General features: G+C 39.2%; 1 protein-coding gene across 1 annotated transcript; it reads right to left on the reverse strand.

Annotated features, from left to right (window-relative positions):
• Window positions 1-18,960: 18,960 nt before the first annotated feature.
• LOC139119585 (uncharacterized) lies at window positions 18,961-19,959 on the reverse strand. The gene has a single exon (XM_070683429.1). The coding sequence runs from the start codon at window positions 19,957-19,959 to the stop codon at window positions 18,961-18,963; it is 999 nt and encodes a 332-aa protein (XP_070539530.1).

Below are 19,959 nucleotides of genomic sequence, written 5' to 3' on the forward strand. Positions count from 1 at the left end.
GCAGACAACACTGGAGCACTTTGCAGTATGGCTTTAAGTGTATCAAATGCCTGTTGGCATTGCTCTGACCAAACAAACTTTACTTTCTTTTTAAGTAAGTTAGTCAAAGGCTCAGTAATTGTGGAGAAATTTGGACAGAATTTTCTGTAGTAACCAGCCATACCGAGAAAGCGCATCAGTTGTCGTTTGCAGTTTGGTATGGGAAAACTTGAAATGGCACTGATTTTGGCATCAACAGGTTTTACCTCACCCTGTCCTACAGTATGTCCGAGGTAAGTTACCCTCGCCCAGCCAAACTCAGATTTGGCAAGGTTGACAGTCAACATTGCTTTGCTCAGTCTCTCAAAGAACTTCCGCATGAGCTTTATGTGTTCCTCCCAGGTGTCACTATACAGGACAACGTCGTCAACGTAAGCTGCACATCCGTCTAGCCCGGATATGACGTCGTTGATCATCCGTTGGAACGTTGCCGGAGAGTTCTTCATTCCGAATGGCATCACCTTGTACTGGAACAATCCGTCTGGTGTAACAAAGGCGGATATTTCACGAGCACGATCCGTCAGAGGGACTTGCCAAAATCCCTTCAGTAGGTCAAATTTCGTCACATACTTGGCTTTTCCCACTCGGTCGATGCAGTCATCAATCCTCGGGATTGGGAAAGTGTCTGTCTTTGTTAAAGTGTTGACCTTCCTAAAGTCCGTGCACATACGATAATTGTGATCTGATTTGGGAACAAGTATGCACGGCGAACTCCAGTTACTTTTACTGGGTTCAATAAAGTCATTGTCCAGCAGGTATTTGACTTCTTCCTGGAGATATTTCGCTTTTGTTGGATTCAGTCTGTATGGATGTTGTTTTACAGGCTTACTGTCCCCAACATCAACGTCGTGATAGATGACGTTTGTCCTCGTTGGAACATCTTTAAACAGGTGTTTATATTCGTGGAGCAGTTCTTTCACCTGTTGTTGTTGTGATGGCTGGAGGTGTGCCAACTTTGTAGACTCCAGCTTCTCCAGGATTTCTGAGTTCTGAAGCTTGACCGAGCCCAGCTTTGAGTTTAGAGTATTTTCACTCAAGTCAGTTTCAGTATCACTATCTTCATAATGGTTTGAACTGACTGCACTGACAGGCTGAGTTATAGTAGGATTATCCCTATCCAAATATGGCTTAAGCATGTTTATGTGACATAGCTGTTTTTGTTTTCGCCTGTCAGGTGTTATTATGATGTAATTTAAATCACTCAATTTCTTATCAATTAGGTATGGCCCAAAGTAACGAGCATGGAGTGGTTTGCCAGGAACCGGAAGTAGAACAAGAACTTTTTGACCTGGTTCAAACTTCCGTTTTGAGGTGTTTTTATCATATTTGGTTTTCATTGACTGCTGAGATGACTCAAGATTTTCTCTGGCTAATTCACATGCTTTAGAGAGTTTTGTACGAAAATCTGACACATATTGCAAAATATTCAGACAATCATCATCGTCTGATAGGAATTTCTCTTTAACGAGCTTAAGTGGGCCACGGACTGTATGTCCAAATACAAGCTCAAATGGGCTAAAACCAAGAGACTCCTGAATTGACTCTCTAACAGCAAAGAGCAAAAAATGAATTCCTTCATCCCACTGTTTCTCTGTGTCAAAACAGTAGGTCCTAATCATGTTTTTCAAAGTTTGATGAAATCGCTCAAGAGCACCCTGACTTTCTGGATGATAGGCGGATGACCTATACTGTTTAATGCCTAGCTGATCCATTACTTGTTGAAAAATTCCAGACATAAAGTTGGAGCCTTGATCGGACTGGACACATTTAGGGAGGCCAAATAAAGTGAAAAATCTGACTAAAGCTTTCACTATAGTCTTTGTCTTTATATTTCTCAGTGGTATGGCTTCTGGGAACCGAGTTGATGTACACATTATTGTCAGCATGTACTCATTTCCTGATCTTGTTTTTGGTAGGGGCCCAACACAGTCTATTAGTATCCTACTAAATGGTTCTTGAAATGCAGGAATTGGCTGTAAAGGGGCCTTTGGAATGGTCTGATTTGGCTTTCCTACCATTTGACATGTGTGACAAGTTTTACAGAATGTGCTACATCCTGCCTGAGATTAGGCCAATAAAAGTGACTGAGAATTTTATGATAAGTTTTCCTGACTCCTAAGTGACCAGCCCAGGGGGTTTCATGGGCCAGGCGCAATATTTCAGCACGGTAGGGCTTTGGAACCACAATTTGATGTTTTATAGCCCAATCGTCATCAACCAAAACATCTGGAGGTCTCCATTTACGCATGAGAATACCAGACTTTGTATAATAGGAAACAGAGCTATCTGAAGTTTTACCTTCATCATCTACCCTGTCAAACAAAGACAAAATATCTGGGTCTTTGTGTTGTTCTGCAATGAGATTTGATCTAGAAAATGTCTGACTTTGGTCAGCAGAAGTTTTACTGGAAGTTTCAAATCCACGAGGGATAACGGAATGATCCGTGTCAAACACCTGACTGAGAAAGGTGTCATTTAAGTCAACATCTGTGACATTATTTTTGAGAGTATTTTGATTCTCGGAAGTTTTCTTTGACATGGCTCGAGTAATGGCACATGAAGGAAATAAATCGGGTATCTCTTGTTCAATTGGCTCTGGATCCTGATCTAAACTAGGATTATCAGTCACAAGTGATTAGTAATGACCTTGTCCCCAGCAAGGTCGTTTCCAAGAAGAAGGTGAATCCCTTCAAAAGGCAAAAAAGGCCTAATACCTAAAACCACAGGTCCAGAAACAAAGTCCGAAGACAAATAGACATTATGGAGAGGAACAGGAATGTAGTCATTACAATCTACCCCCTTAATAAGAACTTTAGAACCTGAAAATGACTTTTCAGAAAACGGCAGGGTATCTGCCAACAAAAGAGACTGGGAAGCCCCGGTATCTCTTAAAATTTTGACAGGGGTAGCGGAAGAGAAATCACTAGAAAGTGATATAAAACCATTATGAATAAATGGCTCGAAATACCCATAATGCTATCTTGAGAAGAATTGACCTTGACCTCATTAATTGGGGATAAGAGGGGTTTAACCTCAGAAAATGTGTTGCACACATTATTAGACTCTAATTGAGTTGATGAAGAAATAAAGCCGGTGGGCTTAGATCCACTTTGACCACTTTGACCTTCACGTTTTCTTTTCAATTTGAAACACTCTGACATTAAATGGCCGTCTTTCTTACAATAATTACAAGAAAATGTACCAAACTGTTTGCCAGAAGGAGATTGAGACTTGGGATCTGATGATGTGGGAGTGTTACTTGAACTCTGTGAACTGTTGTCATTTGATTTTCTACTCTCCTTTGAAAAATTCTTGGATGAAAAGGACGAGTTAAATTTACCTGCATTGTTTCTGTATGAAAAGGACTGGGGTGGTTTGCTGAGAAATGAAGATTTGTGAGTCAATGAGTAATCATCGGCCAAACGTGCAGCAACCTCCAATGTATCTGCCTTTTGTTCATTGATAAACGTCTTGATGTCACTCCGAATGCACCTCTTAAATTCCTCAATCAAAACAAGTTGTCGTAATTTGTCATAATTCTGACTGACCTTTTCAGAAGAACACCAACGATCAAACAGTTGTTCTTTTGTTCGAGCAAATTCAACATAAGTTTGATCTTTCACCTTCTCACAATCCCTAAATTTCTGACGGTACGCTTCAGGCACCAACTCATAACCCTTGAGAATTAATTCCTTCACAGAATCATAATTTGAAGCCTGCTCTACTGACAACTGAATGTAAATTTCTCTGGCTTTACCCACCAAAGCACTCTGCAAAAGCATAGACCAGGACTCCTTAGGCCAATTCAGACTCTGAGCAATTTTCTCAAAATGAAGGAAATATTTATCAACATCCTTTTCTTGGAAAGGGGGAACTAACCTGAAATGCTTAGTGATGTCAAACTTGTCTGAAGGGAAGAATTTTCCTGACTGTCCAAGCTCTAAACGTTTTATTTCTACCTGTAATCGCTGTTCTTCTAATCGCAATTCTTTTTCTCTCTGTCTTTCTTCCATTTCTAACTGCATTTGTATTTTTTCTTTTTCTAATGCCTGTCTCTCTTTTTCCATTTGTAATTCTAGTTTCTTGATCTCCAAATTTGTCTGCATTTCTAATTCTAATTTTCTGAGTTCAGAGGTAGACTCGGGCTCATAATCTTTCAGGGTGGATTCCTCAAATTGGCCTAAATCAACTAGATGTTTGGCAATACGGTACTGTATTTCCCTCTTGCGCATAGATCTTTTGACGTCTACTTTGAGGAAATTGCCAGTGCTATGAGGTCATCTTTTCTGAGAGAATCAAATGTGTCCTGATCAAGGTCATCCATTTCCTCTGGTTTAAATTCCGCCATGATTAAATTTCGCTGAGTTCACAGTATACTGTAGTTTTTGAAAAAGGCAGGCAAAATGTTGTCAAACGGCTCAAAATATTCGTCTCCCGGACGAGCCCCCAATTTGTTACGTGCAGAGAAAACGAACAAAAGGGTGAACTCAGCAGTTAACGTTTAAACAAAATTTATTACGAAAATAAAACTAATTGCTAAGTTAGGGATAGAATACAAGCTTTAAAGTGTACAGACTACTTATCTCAGCTGGGACGGCAAAGCTCCAGTCTCAGAGTTGTAACAGTCAGTCGGATGAATGAACAGTCCTTTGGTTTGCAGGCTTGAAGCTACACAAAGTCCACAGTATAAATCCAGCGTTGACAGTGAAGGTCTTGAAAAGTCTTGAGAATGACTACTGCTGGAGTTTAGTAACACACAAGAGACACGATCCCAAAAGTCTGACTGGAAGCTGAGCACGTCCCTTTTATAAAGGCATATAAGAACAATCTAGAACTTTTATTGACATGCTAATTACTGTTCTAAATTATCTCCCTTACACAACTAATCAACTTTCCAGAACATTCCAAACATGACTAATTGAATTCAAGGTTGTGAGGTCATCAAGGGCAGTGACCTTGAGAATGTTCTAGACTAATTGAACTCAGGTCATGATGAGTGTGGGGGAAATGACCTACATAACAATGTTATACACACTTTTAATGTTCTCGCGGCACAAAATTAAACTACGATTTATCCTTTCAACAAGCAGACGTGAAACAATGTTAAAATTTTCCTGTGTAGTTACAAATCAACTGGTCGTTAGCTAATCGAAAACCGCGGTTCCGAGTCGTCGTTTGTCTGCTGTCAACTTGGTGCAATGTCGATACCGACCACGGTCCCAAAAAGGAACCGTGAACAGACCTGCTCGCTTCAAGGCACCCAAATCATAAAACAAGCATAAAACAAGTTACAATCAAAAACTTTGCGATAAATCCTTATAGATCGTTTCAGGAAAATCCGTCGTAATTCCGTACTAAAAAGTTTACTTCACTTTAAAATGCGACAATTTATTTGTGTATTTTACAATGTACGCCTAGTGGCGGAGTCTCTTAGTATTTTTCGACTCTAACTTGCTTTTGCGGTACGTATAAAATTCGAGAAAATAAATGAACTTACAGCACAAAAGCCGAACTATAAAATTTACTCTGACGTGTCCATTATTGTCTACATACCGGTAGAAGAAAAGACTTCATATTTGCTCATGTCGAATGATGATGAAAGTTATCATCTACCGGTACGCAAAACTTCTAATTTAGAACTAGCAGAGTATAAATGTCTACTGACATTTGGGTTTGGAATGATATAGAATGCTTTATCTAAATCTCGCTCATGATCATTGTCACTTCCTTAATGTTTACAGGCAGGCATGTTTCCATGCATACAAGTTGTAGACGAGACTCCCTAGATCAGACCCCCTAGCCGATGCATCAAAACCTGGAAACTTTACGTCATCATCTGGGTATTTCTTCCAGCGGCATGTACCGGTACATGTATTGTATGCATGCATGGCATTGTACAAAATACATTTGATGTGTGTCTTTAGCATAACAATGTTCTCATTAATCCAACAGTTAAAAAAGCCAAACAACATGATGACAATAACACCACCATAGTGGTTGAATCTGGACAGAATGGGATCATATGTCATCCAACATTACTCACAAGTCAAGATCAGGTGAGTATTGTTTTATATGTATAAACTGTATTCTTTTCTGAATTTCTGAATAACTTTAAACATTAAAATTTCATAAATATTCACTAAATACTGTTTCACTGTGTAAGTTGCATTGAAGTTATCAGCAGCTGAAATGATTTCAATGCATGTGTAACATGTGAATGCCCTTTATAATATAACAAAAATATCTTTCCATGGGCAACAGAGTTTGCTTTGACCTTGTTGACCAAGTTACCAGGTGTAATGAAGATATTTGTTAAATCATGAAGTCATTTGACAGTACAAGCACACTCAAGAATTGTGGGTATTTCTGTACTTTGTGTATTACTTATATTTAGAATTATGAGTGATAGACTGTTACTTGTCAAGAAGAATCATTTAGCATTTATAAAAAAAATAATCTGACTGATGCATTTCATCTTGTTATGTTACAGTGCATTTCAAAACACAACATTGCAGATATTGGTATTCAAACCATGGAAAATGCAAGTAATGATGTTTGCACCCAAACTATCCCAAATCAACAAGATGCTTCAGTACAGACTGACCTGGATACACAGCTGTCATACTCTCCATGTCCAAATTGCAACATAGATGTCACCAGAAGAGTGACAACCACCCAGCATGACCACACCTATTCCCAGAAATCTAGCAGTGTTGAAGATATCGACAGATCCCATACTCCAGAACCAAGTATCATGATGACATCTCCCTTCAAAGCAACATCCACACCAACACGCAATAAACAATCATATACCAATGAAACAACACTGTCTGACATCACAATTCAAGACATGGACACATCTCAGTCATCAACAGAAAGTGACTACGATGATGTAGAAGACCTGTCATTTAACCCAGAGTCAGTTGAAGACAGTTACATTTTTAAAGTTATTCAATCCTTACTTTTTTCAGAAATCTATAATCATAGTATTCCTATGAAATGCACTAGACATAAAACAGCACAATGAAAGGCTTTTACTCATGCAATGTCTTCCCTCATTATGTAGCTCTATGGATTACAAACCGACTAGCGGCAAATTTGGTAGCACTCAGTTGGTTTTTGAAACGGCAAGAAAACATCATACATCAAATCAGCATACCACCTAAAGAAAGGAACAAGATGTTTTTGTCAGAGAAAACAATCTTCGATTTATGCAGTATGGACGTGTATGGTTTTCAAAGTTACTGTTCGCCAATCATATCCTGTGGTGGAAGTGTCAAACCAAACAAGGTAAACCAAGACAGCACAGAGAATGTTTTCAGTTGTGCGCGAGATTTCACTGGTTCAAATTCCAACCCCGATGCTTTACTATATGGTACGAAAATTATTAAATGTATTTATTGGTGAAGCAGTTGACATAACACACTCAATGATGTTGATTCTTCTGCTCATACATACCGTAACATATAAGTCTTGTCATGAATTATCTTTACATGTACTTGTTGTTCATAGATTTGCATTTTAGAAGATTTGCACATATTACCATTTCAGTTTAGGAATGAATGTTTAAATCTAGAAACTTACTAACTTCACGTATCTTAAGTTTGTTATAGTGGTATACCATTTCTCATGTTCAATATCTGTCTCTTGATTGATTTGACCATAAGCGTAGTGACATTCAATCACAAACTTTTCAAACAGGTTACTCAGCCAATGCACAGAATCAAATGAGGCATTTCTATGCAAGAAAAGGCAACTGTTCAAAGCTAACAACATGACAAGGTATTTACAATTAATTTTACCATAAATCTACCGGTATGACACCAAAAGACATTCCAGCAACAACCGATGTAAACCATAGTTAAACCTCATAGATGAAACAATCTTTAAAAACAACTATTGGGACAGTATTAGTCTCTTTTGACTCTCTGCTCAGAAATTTGTTACTGCACAGCAACTTTTATCTCATATATCCTTTCATACACATCATATATCCTTTCAGCAATTTCAACAATGACCGGAAGGCAAGTCTACCAAGAAGACAGCTGTCAACAAACTCTGCTCCTTCTGTTGATGTTGAATGTGCCAACTACGAATTTTAACGCTTGACACATGGAACTTCCTTGCACGCTCCTCAAGACGCCAATCACCAGACTGATGGTCTCCCAACAGAGTCTCGAGATCTCTTTCCTTCAGAGTTGGTCTGAACACAGATGCATCTCTGCATAGAAAGTGATTCCCTTGTACAGTATGACTTGATGACTTTGGAGAATGATTATTTACAAGCAGTACAAATTGGTGGAGGTCATCTTGAAAGGGAGCTATTGCGTGCAACAGTGCTTCAACAGAGACTATCTAATGCAGTTGATCAGTATTGATCAACTCGTTGCAGATCAACCTTTATCTGACATTCTCAGTCACATTAAAGAATACGACTGGCAAAGACAGGGAAGATTGTGTCATCACTTGAATGCTCACAAGCAAGTGAAAAATGTATCACCAAGGAGTATGCTGACCTTCAACATAAGCTAAGAATAACTCTCTCTCTACTCTCAGAATATGGCATGCCAAATCATCAGCCCATTGACATTCAGTCATCTGTCTCAGGGCCTGGAGTAAGTGGCCATGAAAAGATGGTCCAACATCGAATGGCAGAGACATTCATGATAAATAATTTACAGCTTCAGTCAAGGCATTGGTATGCACCTAGTGATTCCAAGTCACACATAGTAGAGAAAAACATGCGTCACTAGAATGAAGCCCTGGGTGATGGAAGAAGTGTGAACATTGAAGAAGATGCCTTGTTTTCTGAAATGTCACCTGTAGCAGCTTTAACCATGACAATGGAACAGTACTCTGACTATACAAATAAGAAAAACGGAAATGCTGCAAAGAATATGCAGAAGAACTCCGCAAACACTTTAACAACTATCCCTGTATGGGATCATAGGTATACCGGGTATACATGCCCATGTTCCAAAGTATGACTTTGGTGAAGGATTTTCTTTGATGAAAAGTACGGTATATCAAAGATTGCATCCATGCAAGTGCTGATACACTGGATAGCTGTCCGGGCCAGGCTTACTTCAAGGAAGTCAGTAGATTTTAGGGTAGATCATTATTACCGTACCTACATTCATGTGCCTGTATAAACCTATGGGAGGAGGCGCCCTCAGATCCATGCATTTTTTTACGTATCACACCCCGGCCCGTTGCCCATATTTGGTTGAACGCATCTATTTCCGGATCTACTTTTGTTTTTAGAAAGTTTTACTGTAAACAACAACAACAGTGCACGAGATTCAAAAATTATCGTCCGCACCAAACAACGATGACGGTGGACGACGTCATACAGTGGATGGCTGCAGCGCTTCTGAAAGACGAATTAGATGTTTTGCTTTCCGGAGAAAACACTACAGACGAGACAACAGTTGGAAAAGATGATTTGGGGACAGTAGACGAATTCATCAAAGTGCAGAGAAAACCAAGTACAGTTCGTACACTGAACGGGACGTCACAAAAGTACGTCATTTCATCGAGCACCGATAAGGCGACATTCACGACTTAGTGGACATTCTACCCAAGACGTTGAACAAATATTTAGCAACATTCTTCGTCCATCTGAAGAAAAATGACAGTACTGACTATGAACCAGGCTCAGTTTCAGCTATGAAGTACAGCTTGGAACGGTATATCTCTCGCAAAACAACTACGGACTATCACCGAATGACAAGTTCTTCTCGCTGACAAACGACGCGATAAAGCCAAGCGGATGCACCTGAAAAAATCTGGCCTTGGCGCAGGTAGTCATGCCAGTGAACCAATATCCCTGGAAGAGGAAGAATCCTTGTGGAAAGAGGGTAAACTCAGCACCGCGGACGGTGACACCCTCAATTTCACTCTATGGTACTTGTTCACAAAGCACTTCGGACTTCGCGGTAGGGATGAGCACAGAAAACTCTGTTTCGGAGACGTCACTCTACACACGCGATTGTGCACCACCTTTGTCGAAGGTCGATTCCCTCCAAGGTTGTGCTGGCGTTCATGCTGAAGCTTAGACAAAGCTTTGATTCAAAAAAATCCAAGTCAAAGGTTGTATTGCAATCTTGTACAAAGGTTAATGCCCAAAGTTTGAATGAGCATATTTTCGAAGGTTAAATACAACCTCAGCCTTAGAACCTTCGTCAAATGTTTACAATGAACCTTTCGACAACCATAGTTTTCTGAAAGGTTGGACAAAGGTTACCTTCAGAAGGTTAAATAAAGCTTTCGCACCGGGAACATTTGTTGAAGATTTGATTTGAACCTTCAGATAGTTGTTTCTAATAGGTATGTGGCGTGAAGATGTGTGTGTCCTCAGCGCTGGTCATATACCATGTGAAAAGAGGGGTGTCCGTATTACACCTTGAGGGATAAGCAATAAAGAAGCGACCGAGAAATGCGGAAACTACACTGAAAAGCGTGTTTTACAGGCGATTTCGCTTTTTGAGTGGAAAAATTGCTTCATCATAAAGTTCAATATCATACCATACATTATAATTCTAACGTTATTTTCACTTGCACTTGACCGAGAATCTTTCTCAAAAGTGGTTTCGGCAACATAACCATCGTCCATCTTGAAATGAAAACGAGGTTATATACAAGAATTTGAATGTTGTTTTTCGTGCCCGTCCTGGTAATCCGGCTTTGACAAACGATCTGGCAAACATAGTGGACTTCACTATAAGCATGGAGGTAGGAAGAGACGGAGATCTGACTGCTGAACATTTTGCGAGGGCTCCGAAGAGGATTTTATCAAAAGACCAGAATGTTTTCCCGGATCTTACACGATCTTCAAGGTAAGTTGCCACGCGCCACGTAACGTATGCAGACGACAAAATGTTTCAAAATTACCTTCTGTGAATACTTTACATCGAAAAAATGAAAATGAACGTTGTACCTGGCTAATCTTTAAACAAATGGAGTAATTTTCGTGAAAAATATATGGAAAATATCATGACCAACAAAACTAAAGTATCAGCAGTGGGCTTATCGATGATAGTTTGACAAAATCCCACCACGACGCGATGGTCACCAGATCTGCAGAAGGACGCCTTTATCAAAGTGGTTTTGTCTCCCTGAATGTTCTGACACGATCGGTTACAGTCCCAGATTTTTTCACGGACACTCCTGACCGCTGACTTAGCTGCAGTATAGTAGTGGCTCGAGGTTTAGCTTGGGTATTTGGATCGGATGGCAAAATTTGGTTTTACCGTCTGACCCAAATACCCAGGCAAAACCACTGAGCAGCTGCTCCTGACCGTGATTTTGTGTAATACGTGTTGTCTTCATCAGGTTGTAGCATCTCAATCTGACAAATGTTCCTATTTGCCAACATTGCATTAGCAGTGTCCCTAACATCTCAGTTTCAGTTTGCAACCCATGGGTGCAAAGAGTAATTGACAGATTTTCTTTTTACAAATTTTTTTCAGTGAAAGTTCTTGAGGGAGGCTGTTATGCCAAATGTTTTGTTATTGGTCAATGGAAAAGAATGACTCTCCTCATAAATTGTCTATAAGTATTGAATCCTCTCAGTATGTTATTTGTATTCACAGTATTTTTTTTTGTATTTAATACACTTTATTAGGTTTTCTCAAAAGTGTACAAGGTAATATTAATGTACCAAGGTGTACTTATAAATATGTTTTTTATCAAATTCTCAACTTGATCAAAGTATGCATTGATTTTCCACTTATGACCAGTGATCTAGTAAATATATAAATTTCCACTCATGAATCAGAAAGGTCTGCCTTCCATAAACATTAAAAGAAAATAAATAAAATACAAGAACCAGTCAATTTATCTTGAACAGATCTTGAGAAATGTATGGCTAGAGGGTGAAGTTAACATTTTGAAAAGTTTTTGTTATTTTTTTTGCTCTCCTCATCAATGCAGTCAATATGTCAGGATTCCAAATCACGTTGTTCACATAGTGTGTGGCATGTCAGTAAATGAATTCATGTTCAGGTGTAAATTCAATTGTCAAACAATAACAATCACTGAAACACAAACTCCAAAATCTGTATTGACAAAGTGCAGACAGAATTTAAATTTGGTTTTCCATGACAATGTATGTGATGCAATGTAAAAATACTGGCAAATTGTCATCAATAGAATTACTTTGCTTGTCTTTTGTAGATCACTTATCTGAATAACAAGCCAGTGAAGGAAAATCATTGCCATGTACAGCCTGGAAAGGGTTTTGCAACCATATGTCTGCCATGCTGTATCAAATTACACACTACAAAACCATTGGGATCAGAACTGTTCCAGAGATTTAGAGCAACACATCTGTACCACAGTGATGGCATATACCATCCCGGATCAACAGCTCCAAAGCCTGAGACGACTCCTGCAAAAAGTTTGTGAAACCAAAGTGTAGCTGTCGTGAAGCATGCGTGAAAAGTACACTTTTAACAATCCCATGAACACTGAATTTCCTGATTTTCACTTTATGACACATTTGCAGGAGAGTTTATTGCAACATCACAAGTTTGTACAATTACTCCTAGTGCTTCCAGACAACCTTGAGAACCTAGCTGCCTCTCATTGAAACAGCTCTTGGTAATTTTGTAGTTGGTAGTTGTCTCTAACCCTAGAAATTAAATGTGCCAAAACAGAAAATGCTCCTATCTTAAATTTGAATATACAGACTGAGAAAATCTCATTCTCAGGAAAATTTAGTCATTTCAGCTTAACAGTAGACTTGCTGACACTTATTGCCAATATTTATCAAATGACATGTAATTCTGTACCTATACTACAGACAATGAAAGTATTATTAACATTGCATTGTAATTAGAGATATAGGTAATTAATTATCAAAACAGTGTAGTATGTTGTGTCATTTAACATGCTGCCTTTTGTTGTTCAAGTTGATTTAAAGGAATTTATTAAAATATGTTTTTACTAAAAATATGTTGTGTACATGCTGATATACAAGGGCGGTGGATTATTTTTTGCCGACGTCAAAAACTGGTTGACCCCCCCTATTCCAAATTTTGAAACTAGGGTGACCCCCCCCCTTCCCAAATTCGAAAACAGGGTGACCCCCCCCCCCCAGCGCGCGACATAGGTAAAACAAAAGGTGGACATAAATTTTATATATATATATATATATATATATATATATATATATATATATATATATATATATATATTACATTATACATATATTTATATTTTAAATAGTCATTCTATGTTTTAATGAAATTGTTGACATGTCAGTTGTAAGATAGGAATTTCAAAATGTAAATCTTAAAGTTTGAATACAGTACATTTTGAATGAGCTGTATTTTGAATGAGCTGTGAATGTATTTCACACTTTCTATGCTTAACCAGATGTCCTGAACTGTTGTACAGAAATGGATGTCAATCATTAATATCAAAGAGGAAAAAGCAGTGAATCAAAAACTTTTATGGGTGTTAAGACTCGCCAACCATCCAATTAAATCTCCTGAGAAGCCATAGAGAGCTTTTTTAGCCAAATCTGATGTGCAGTGTCTGAGAGGACCTTTTCTTGTAACATTGAAACCATAAAAGCACAGCTAATAATGACAAAAACTGTCTTTTTTAACTGTTATTTTGTTCATAAAAAAGCATCGTTCTACAGAAAACCAGTGACACAAAGGAAAATAATTGCATCAATGAGAAGGAAAGATATCTTGTCATTTTTCTATTTCTAAAATAAGTCACTGTATCAAATATATATTGTGAAATATTGTGCATGTTGCTTTCTCATACTGAATTCTCACAGAGAGAACAGAAAAGTATCAGGAATTTGTCATCCTTTTCATATGAAATGCAGATTTCATAATGGTACACTTTCACTTAGCAAACATCAAGATATCTCTGAAATATTAAAGTATGGCTCCCGAAGGGCGCGCCGAAAAATATGAAACATCCTGATATCTCCGATATATATGCCTTGTATATTAAAGTCATGCACCTGAAGGGCATGCTGAAAAATGTCTGATATATAAAAGTAATGAGCTTGAAGAGCACGCTGAAAAATATTGAACATACAGATATCTCTGATGTATGTATGCTTGATATGTTAAAGTTGGGCGTGCTGAAAAATATGACTGATTATTAAAGTTACGCGCCCGAGCCGAAAATACAACTGAATGATGAAATTTGTGGCTGACACTTGCATTTTTGGCAATGATGAGCCTGTTTCAAAATTCAAAAACACACTGACCCCCCCCCCCCCCCCTATTGGGCATTTCAAAAACATGTGACCCCCCTATCACCAAAGTCAAAAACAGGGTGACCCCCCCCCCCATGAATCCACCGCCCCCCCCCCCCCCCCCAGGCTGAAGAAACTGACCAGTGCCTAAGCCATGCTGAGTTACACAGTGTCAAATATGTAAATTCAACCTGTACATTGACAGACTGCGATATTAGTGTTGACAAATTAAGTGAACACTGGTCTGGATAAGGGTTAAAATGCAAACAATAACTGAATAGTTTACAAATTCATGTATTGACCCTGTATTGACGAGCTAAGTAATTGTTTCAATATGCTTCCAGGAGTTACACAAGAACTAATAACTGACATTCAAAACAAAAAAAAATGAAAAATCATCAAACTGGTCCTTGTGATTCTTGAACAAAGCAAAATGTAAAACACACATTGGCAAACACAGTTAACAGAAGACCAGAGTGAAGAAGACTTATTGAGTATTTCAGAAGGAAAGAAAAGAGAAATAAAAATAAAACCTTGGGAAAATAAACTTAAAAGCAATAAGTCACATTTCATAATAGTTACCTGAGATAATTACAGCAGATGTAACCTTAACTTTTGATGATTTTTACAGTAAATTTGTTCTGCCTTACAATTAGATTTTTTAGTTCTACATACAGCATGAAATGCAAAAAATGAATGACTGATATTAAATTTCTGAACAGAACTTGTATAAATGCTATTGTTAAGGATTGAATTTCACTCTATTGTCAACGATATTGTAAGCCATATACACTGTACCTGTAGGTTATGTTGAAAAGCCAAGCACTGGGCATTTCATCATGATGTATCATCTACAGAACAAGAAAGTGCAACTGTAATAAGTTAGTAAAAAATTACTGTAAAAATCATCAAAAGTTACCACTACTGTACCTCAAAAGGAATAAACCTTTAGATAATATGGCAGCACAAAGCTTTGAGAAGGGTTGCATATGACAACATTGGTCAAAGGTCAGAAGGTCAATGGTTATTGAAGGTTGGAAGGTCGAAGCTTCACCAGTGGTTAATACGATGAAGCTTCGAACAAGATCAGGAAATCAAAGCTGCAGTAAAGGTAGGTAGTTTGAAGATTTAACAAAGGTCAGAAAGAGGAAGCTTCGAAAGAGGTTGGTATGTTGAAGCTTCGACAAAGGTCAGGAGGTCAAAGATTCAACAAAGCTCGGCAGTAAAGCTTTCCCGAAGGTTGGTTCATCAAAGCTTCAACAAATAGGCAAACCTTGGCTGAAGGTTAAAATCACGAATCTTCAAATAATCTTGGTACGCAAATTGGTATTCGAAGCTTTGGCGTGAAGCTTCGTCTGAGCTTCGAACAAGCTTTGCCAAAGGTGTTGCACAATCGCGTGTATACTGCGGGACAGCTCAGGTCTTACAGAGAGCGCCACATTTACTCGTCAAGCCATTTAGCAAAATGCCTTGTAAAACAGAGATTCATTTGGCCAGATAACAAGTAAATTGGCGGTCAACTTCATAGGTCTGGTACCGCGATATGTAATACAAGAGTCAGCAGAAGCCCAACTCAGGCGATAAAATTGATACCGATACTGCAGGCTGCGTAAACATCGCACAGTGGTACAAACCATTTCTCTCATGGTGTATCTTAGAAAATAAACTGAATCGAATGAAGAAAATTCACAACAAAATAAAAATTGCATCTTGAATTTGTTAATCCCGAATGTGAGATATTATGTATCAATAAAATTTGCTGGTCCATATTCACGCGCTTATTATTCGGTTAATAAAGCTTACTTCTTTGACTTCTTTATTTTTTAATAAAGCTTACTAAAGCTTTCTATGGCTTTTTTCGCGCCCCCCTCTAAGAAATGAATTCTTCACTAGAAAGATACGGCGGGAAATATATCGCATTCGTGAGCATGGTACTGGTAGAGGTGAAGTCATCTGAGCGAAGTCACGATGTACCAAATTCAAATTTCGTACCGATCTGGACGAGTAAGACAAGGCTACATTGAAGAGCAGTTGAGCTATGGCGAGCTTGTGACATTTATACGTTCTCAAGTACCCTCTCTGTTAGACACACCGGCATTTCATCTGCAGTATGAAAATGATGAAGGTACAGTAGTGACCCTTTCCGACTCAAAATATGACATTCAAGACTTTTATCGTTGTGCGAAAGAAGTACCAAATGCTGATTATCTCCGTGTAAAAATTACCGTAGTCGAAGGGTTTTCTCCGGCAGCCTCACGTAACAGCCAGCCGCAAAGTCCACGCTCCACTTCTACTCCCAGACATATTGACTTCGGGACAGTTTTAGAAGGCAACAAAAATAAATGGCAAGAGAAGAAGGAGAGTGACATTTTGCAATCACTAGAAATTCTGAAGGATGAGAAAATAGCTCTAGCCTCGCAGAGAAGCGAGTTGGAAAGGCCAGTCAACGAACCTCCTGCAGTTGGAAATAACACGCGAAACACGTGCACGATATGTCATCGTCGCGGTCATAAAGCAAACAACAATCGCAACAGTGATGGCTGTCTCGTTGGTGAACCATGTCGTGGCTATGTTTTCTGTCACAGTGGTCGATTGGACAAACACAAACATGACCACCTCGCCAACATCAAGAAATTGAAGGAGAGGGAGGCAAAAGTAAATAAAGAAATTGTTGCAAAGCAGAACGAGTTAAAACAGCTACAAGACTTTCAAAGTCGTTCTAAATCGAAGTTTACTGTTGCAGCAACTCCAAGACTTTTAGCGGCATTTCCTGAAAAATACAATATAAAAACAATGTCTGGCAAAACCGAACTCCAGCGTGATTTGACCATGCTCCGTATTGCCTATGAAAACGATGTGAACAAGCTTCCTACCGCAACTGATCCACAGTCAGACCGAATAAAGTTTACCCAGATATTCAAGAAACAACATCATGAAGTAAACCTGGCTATCGACGACGCAAAACGTGGGAATGCGGGCGGAGACAGTTCCAGGGAAAGCTGTGAAGCGATTTACAAATACATAACATGTAAGTTTTCAAAAATATATTATTACGATTTTTACTTCAAATAATTTACTTATGTCATATAATCAACAGAGAAACTGGTAAATCAGAACTGTTTATCAATAGCAATGACGTAGCCATACGAACTGAACAAGAACATGCTTGAACATCGCGCAAGTAAATAGCATGTTTGTTTTTCTATTTCAGCGTCTCCAATCGCCTCTGCACAAGAAAGCCCATTCGAAACACAGAAAATGGAGAAAGAAATAACAACAGCAAAAAACCAACAGCAAAAAAATCGCATCGTCTCAATCGAAAGCTAAAACGAGCGTCCAGGTCGAGTTCGTCGTCAGATGCCAGTGACGTCGAATACGAGTACACCGGAAATCGAAAAAGGTCACACAAAGCGAAGGCAGAATTCGCTAATCCCTATCATGGTTACCGAGAGTTCCAACAATTTCCAATCCAGCACTCTCCGATGATACCTTTTCCGATGTTTGCTCAAAGTTTTGCTCCATACCACCCCTACTTTGAAACGCGTGACATGCAAACGACAAACAGTGAAGCCACTCATGTACATTTTCCATTAACACGGGTCGTATCCGGTGACCAGGCAATTGATGCCAGTTTTGCCAACTTTCCAAGGAAATTTTGCGTCACCTGTCCCTGTTTCCCTGCAAGACAGCAACAAAACGCCAACTCATGAGTCAGTACGGCAGTTTCAAACAGGACATACCGATATTCTTTCGCAAAAGATCGACGTGCCGAAAACGGTTCCGAATCACCAGGCAAGGCTTCCTCCTTTGCGCGTACCGGTAGCCCTTGCACCGTCCGCATCCGACCCACAGGCCATGCCAACCCCTACCCCAACGGCTGTAGCTCCGGAATATACGGAAACCAGGAACACTGGTGATCGAAATATACTTTCCCAAGAAGCAAATTTCAATGCACTGTTGGAGGCTGCTACAATTATGGGAAGGGGTCTCGATGTCGACTCTAGCGTGGAATGACGTTTGGTGGGGCTATCCAACTCATTACTCAGTCTCATCCAACTGGAATGAATGGGTACCGTTTGGTAGACGAGACCACGATACACTGAACTACTTACCTGATCGGCTGACGAACTTTCCCGGGCGAACGTTTTTTAGTTCTAATAGGTTTATCTTTATATTTTTATTGACCGTTTGGTGCCTTCTTTCCGAATGGCAGTACGTTACTTTCTGTTGTTTTCATACAATCATGAATTATTTTGGCGTTATCAGACAGTAGTCTTTTGTGTTCTGTAGTCTGTAGATGTAGTTTGCGTCATTGAAGTTAAATTCACTGTTCTCTTTCACTTGTTCAGTTTGTGCTATGGGTTTCCCATGTTTAGTTTTATTTCCCCGATAACGTAGTTCATGTTCATTCTGCAATGTCGTCAGGAAATATGAAACGGAAGATGCATTGGCTCATCATGGTATTTATTACGAATACAACAGTAGGGAACGCTACGATCATGATCTACAATGTTTAATGTTGATAATTTATCATAATTTTCTGTTACTATTTACGATTAAAGACAATTCTGTTTTGAAACAGGGCTCTCGTTTGTTCTTTCTGCATGGAAGAGTAAGTCAAAGCATGACCCAGTGTGAATGTGAAAATTGTACGTTTGTACATGATGCTGTGGAGTGTCCACTGACATTTAGCTTTATAGGGGAAATCCACAATATCGAAAGAAATTCCTTGACATCAAGGGCGTTATTGCGTTAACGGCATCGATCAGTATCAATTCTGTAAATCTTACTGCTAATGTGTCCTTGTCTTGTAAATACCTCTTCACATGTCGGAAACACATCTCACATGTATTGAATTCCGGGGAATAAGGAGGCTGAAATAGTAAAGTAACACGTCTCTCCGCAAACATACCGCGTAGTGTCTGTTCGGCAAATCGGCCATGATGGAAACCGCAGTTGTCCATTATAACAGTATCACCCTCAGAAATGACATGATCACCTTCATCGGTGAGAAGATCGAGTGCTTCATCAAAGAACTGCAGCATTTCAAAACCATTGGATGGCCCATCGAGTATATTGTAGTAACTCACACCTCGAGCATTGTGAAGCAAATTTAAGGTGTAGTTCACGTCCGAAGCGTAGCGCTGGACTTCAACAGCGTGAGTACCAATTTCACTTCGACCGTATTCTCTGTTTGCTGTCGTGCGTTTCACGCCAGCCTCATCAAAGAAATGAACTGTCTGAGGGTCGATCTGTGAGACTGTATCGATGTAGTCGAGTACTCTAGCAATATTTTCTTCAGTTAGTTGTTCTGCTGGAACTTGAGTAAGTTTCTTCCTGCTCATGTTCAAATCCTTTTTCAAAATACGACGTACCGTAGTCAGTGACGGCAGATTTTCTCGACAACATACGTTTTGTCTCAAAAGTTCAGAACGTATCTCTCTTATATAGGCCGATGGCTTCTTGAATATTTGATATTCGATCGCCTCCACAATATCACCTACCGACTTTCCCCTTGATCTTCCCGGCTTCTTGCTTGCATGCACATTGCCCGTGGTTCGGTAATGGTAAATTATGGAGTTCACTGTTGATCTTGGTAAACCAGTTTCTGTGGCTATGGTGTGCTGTGATTTTCCTTGGACGAAACCACAGATAACTTCATTTCTCGTCGCAACAGAATGGTTTTTCGGCAT

This window comes from Ptychodera flava, chromosome 20 (assembly GCF_041260155.1).
Source record: "Ptychodera flava strain L36383 chromosome 20, AS_Pfla_20210202, whole genome shotgun sequence".
Classification (NCBI taxonomy): domain Eukaryota; kingdom Metazoa; phylum Hemichordata; class Enteropneusta; family Ptychoderidae; genus Ptychodera; species Ptychodera flava.

Bases quoted from the DNA above. Each gene is read 5' to 3' on its own strand.
- LOC139119585 (XM_070683429.1), bottom strand. From the start codon at position 19,959: ATGCCGAAAAACCATTCTGTTGCGACGAGAAATGAAGTTATCTGTGGT.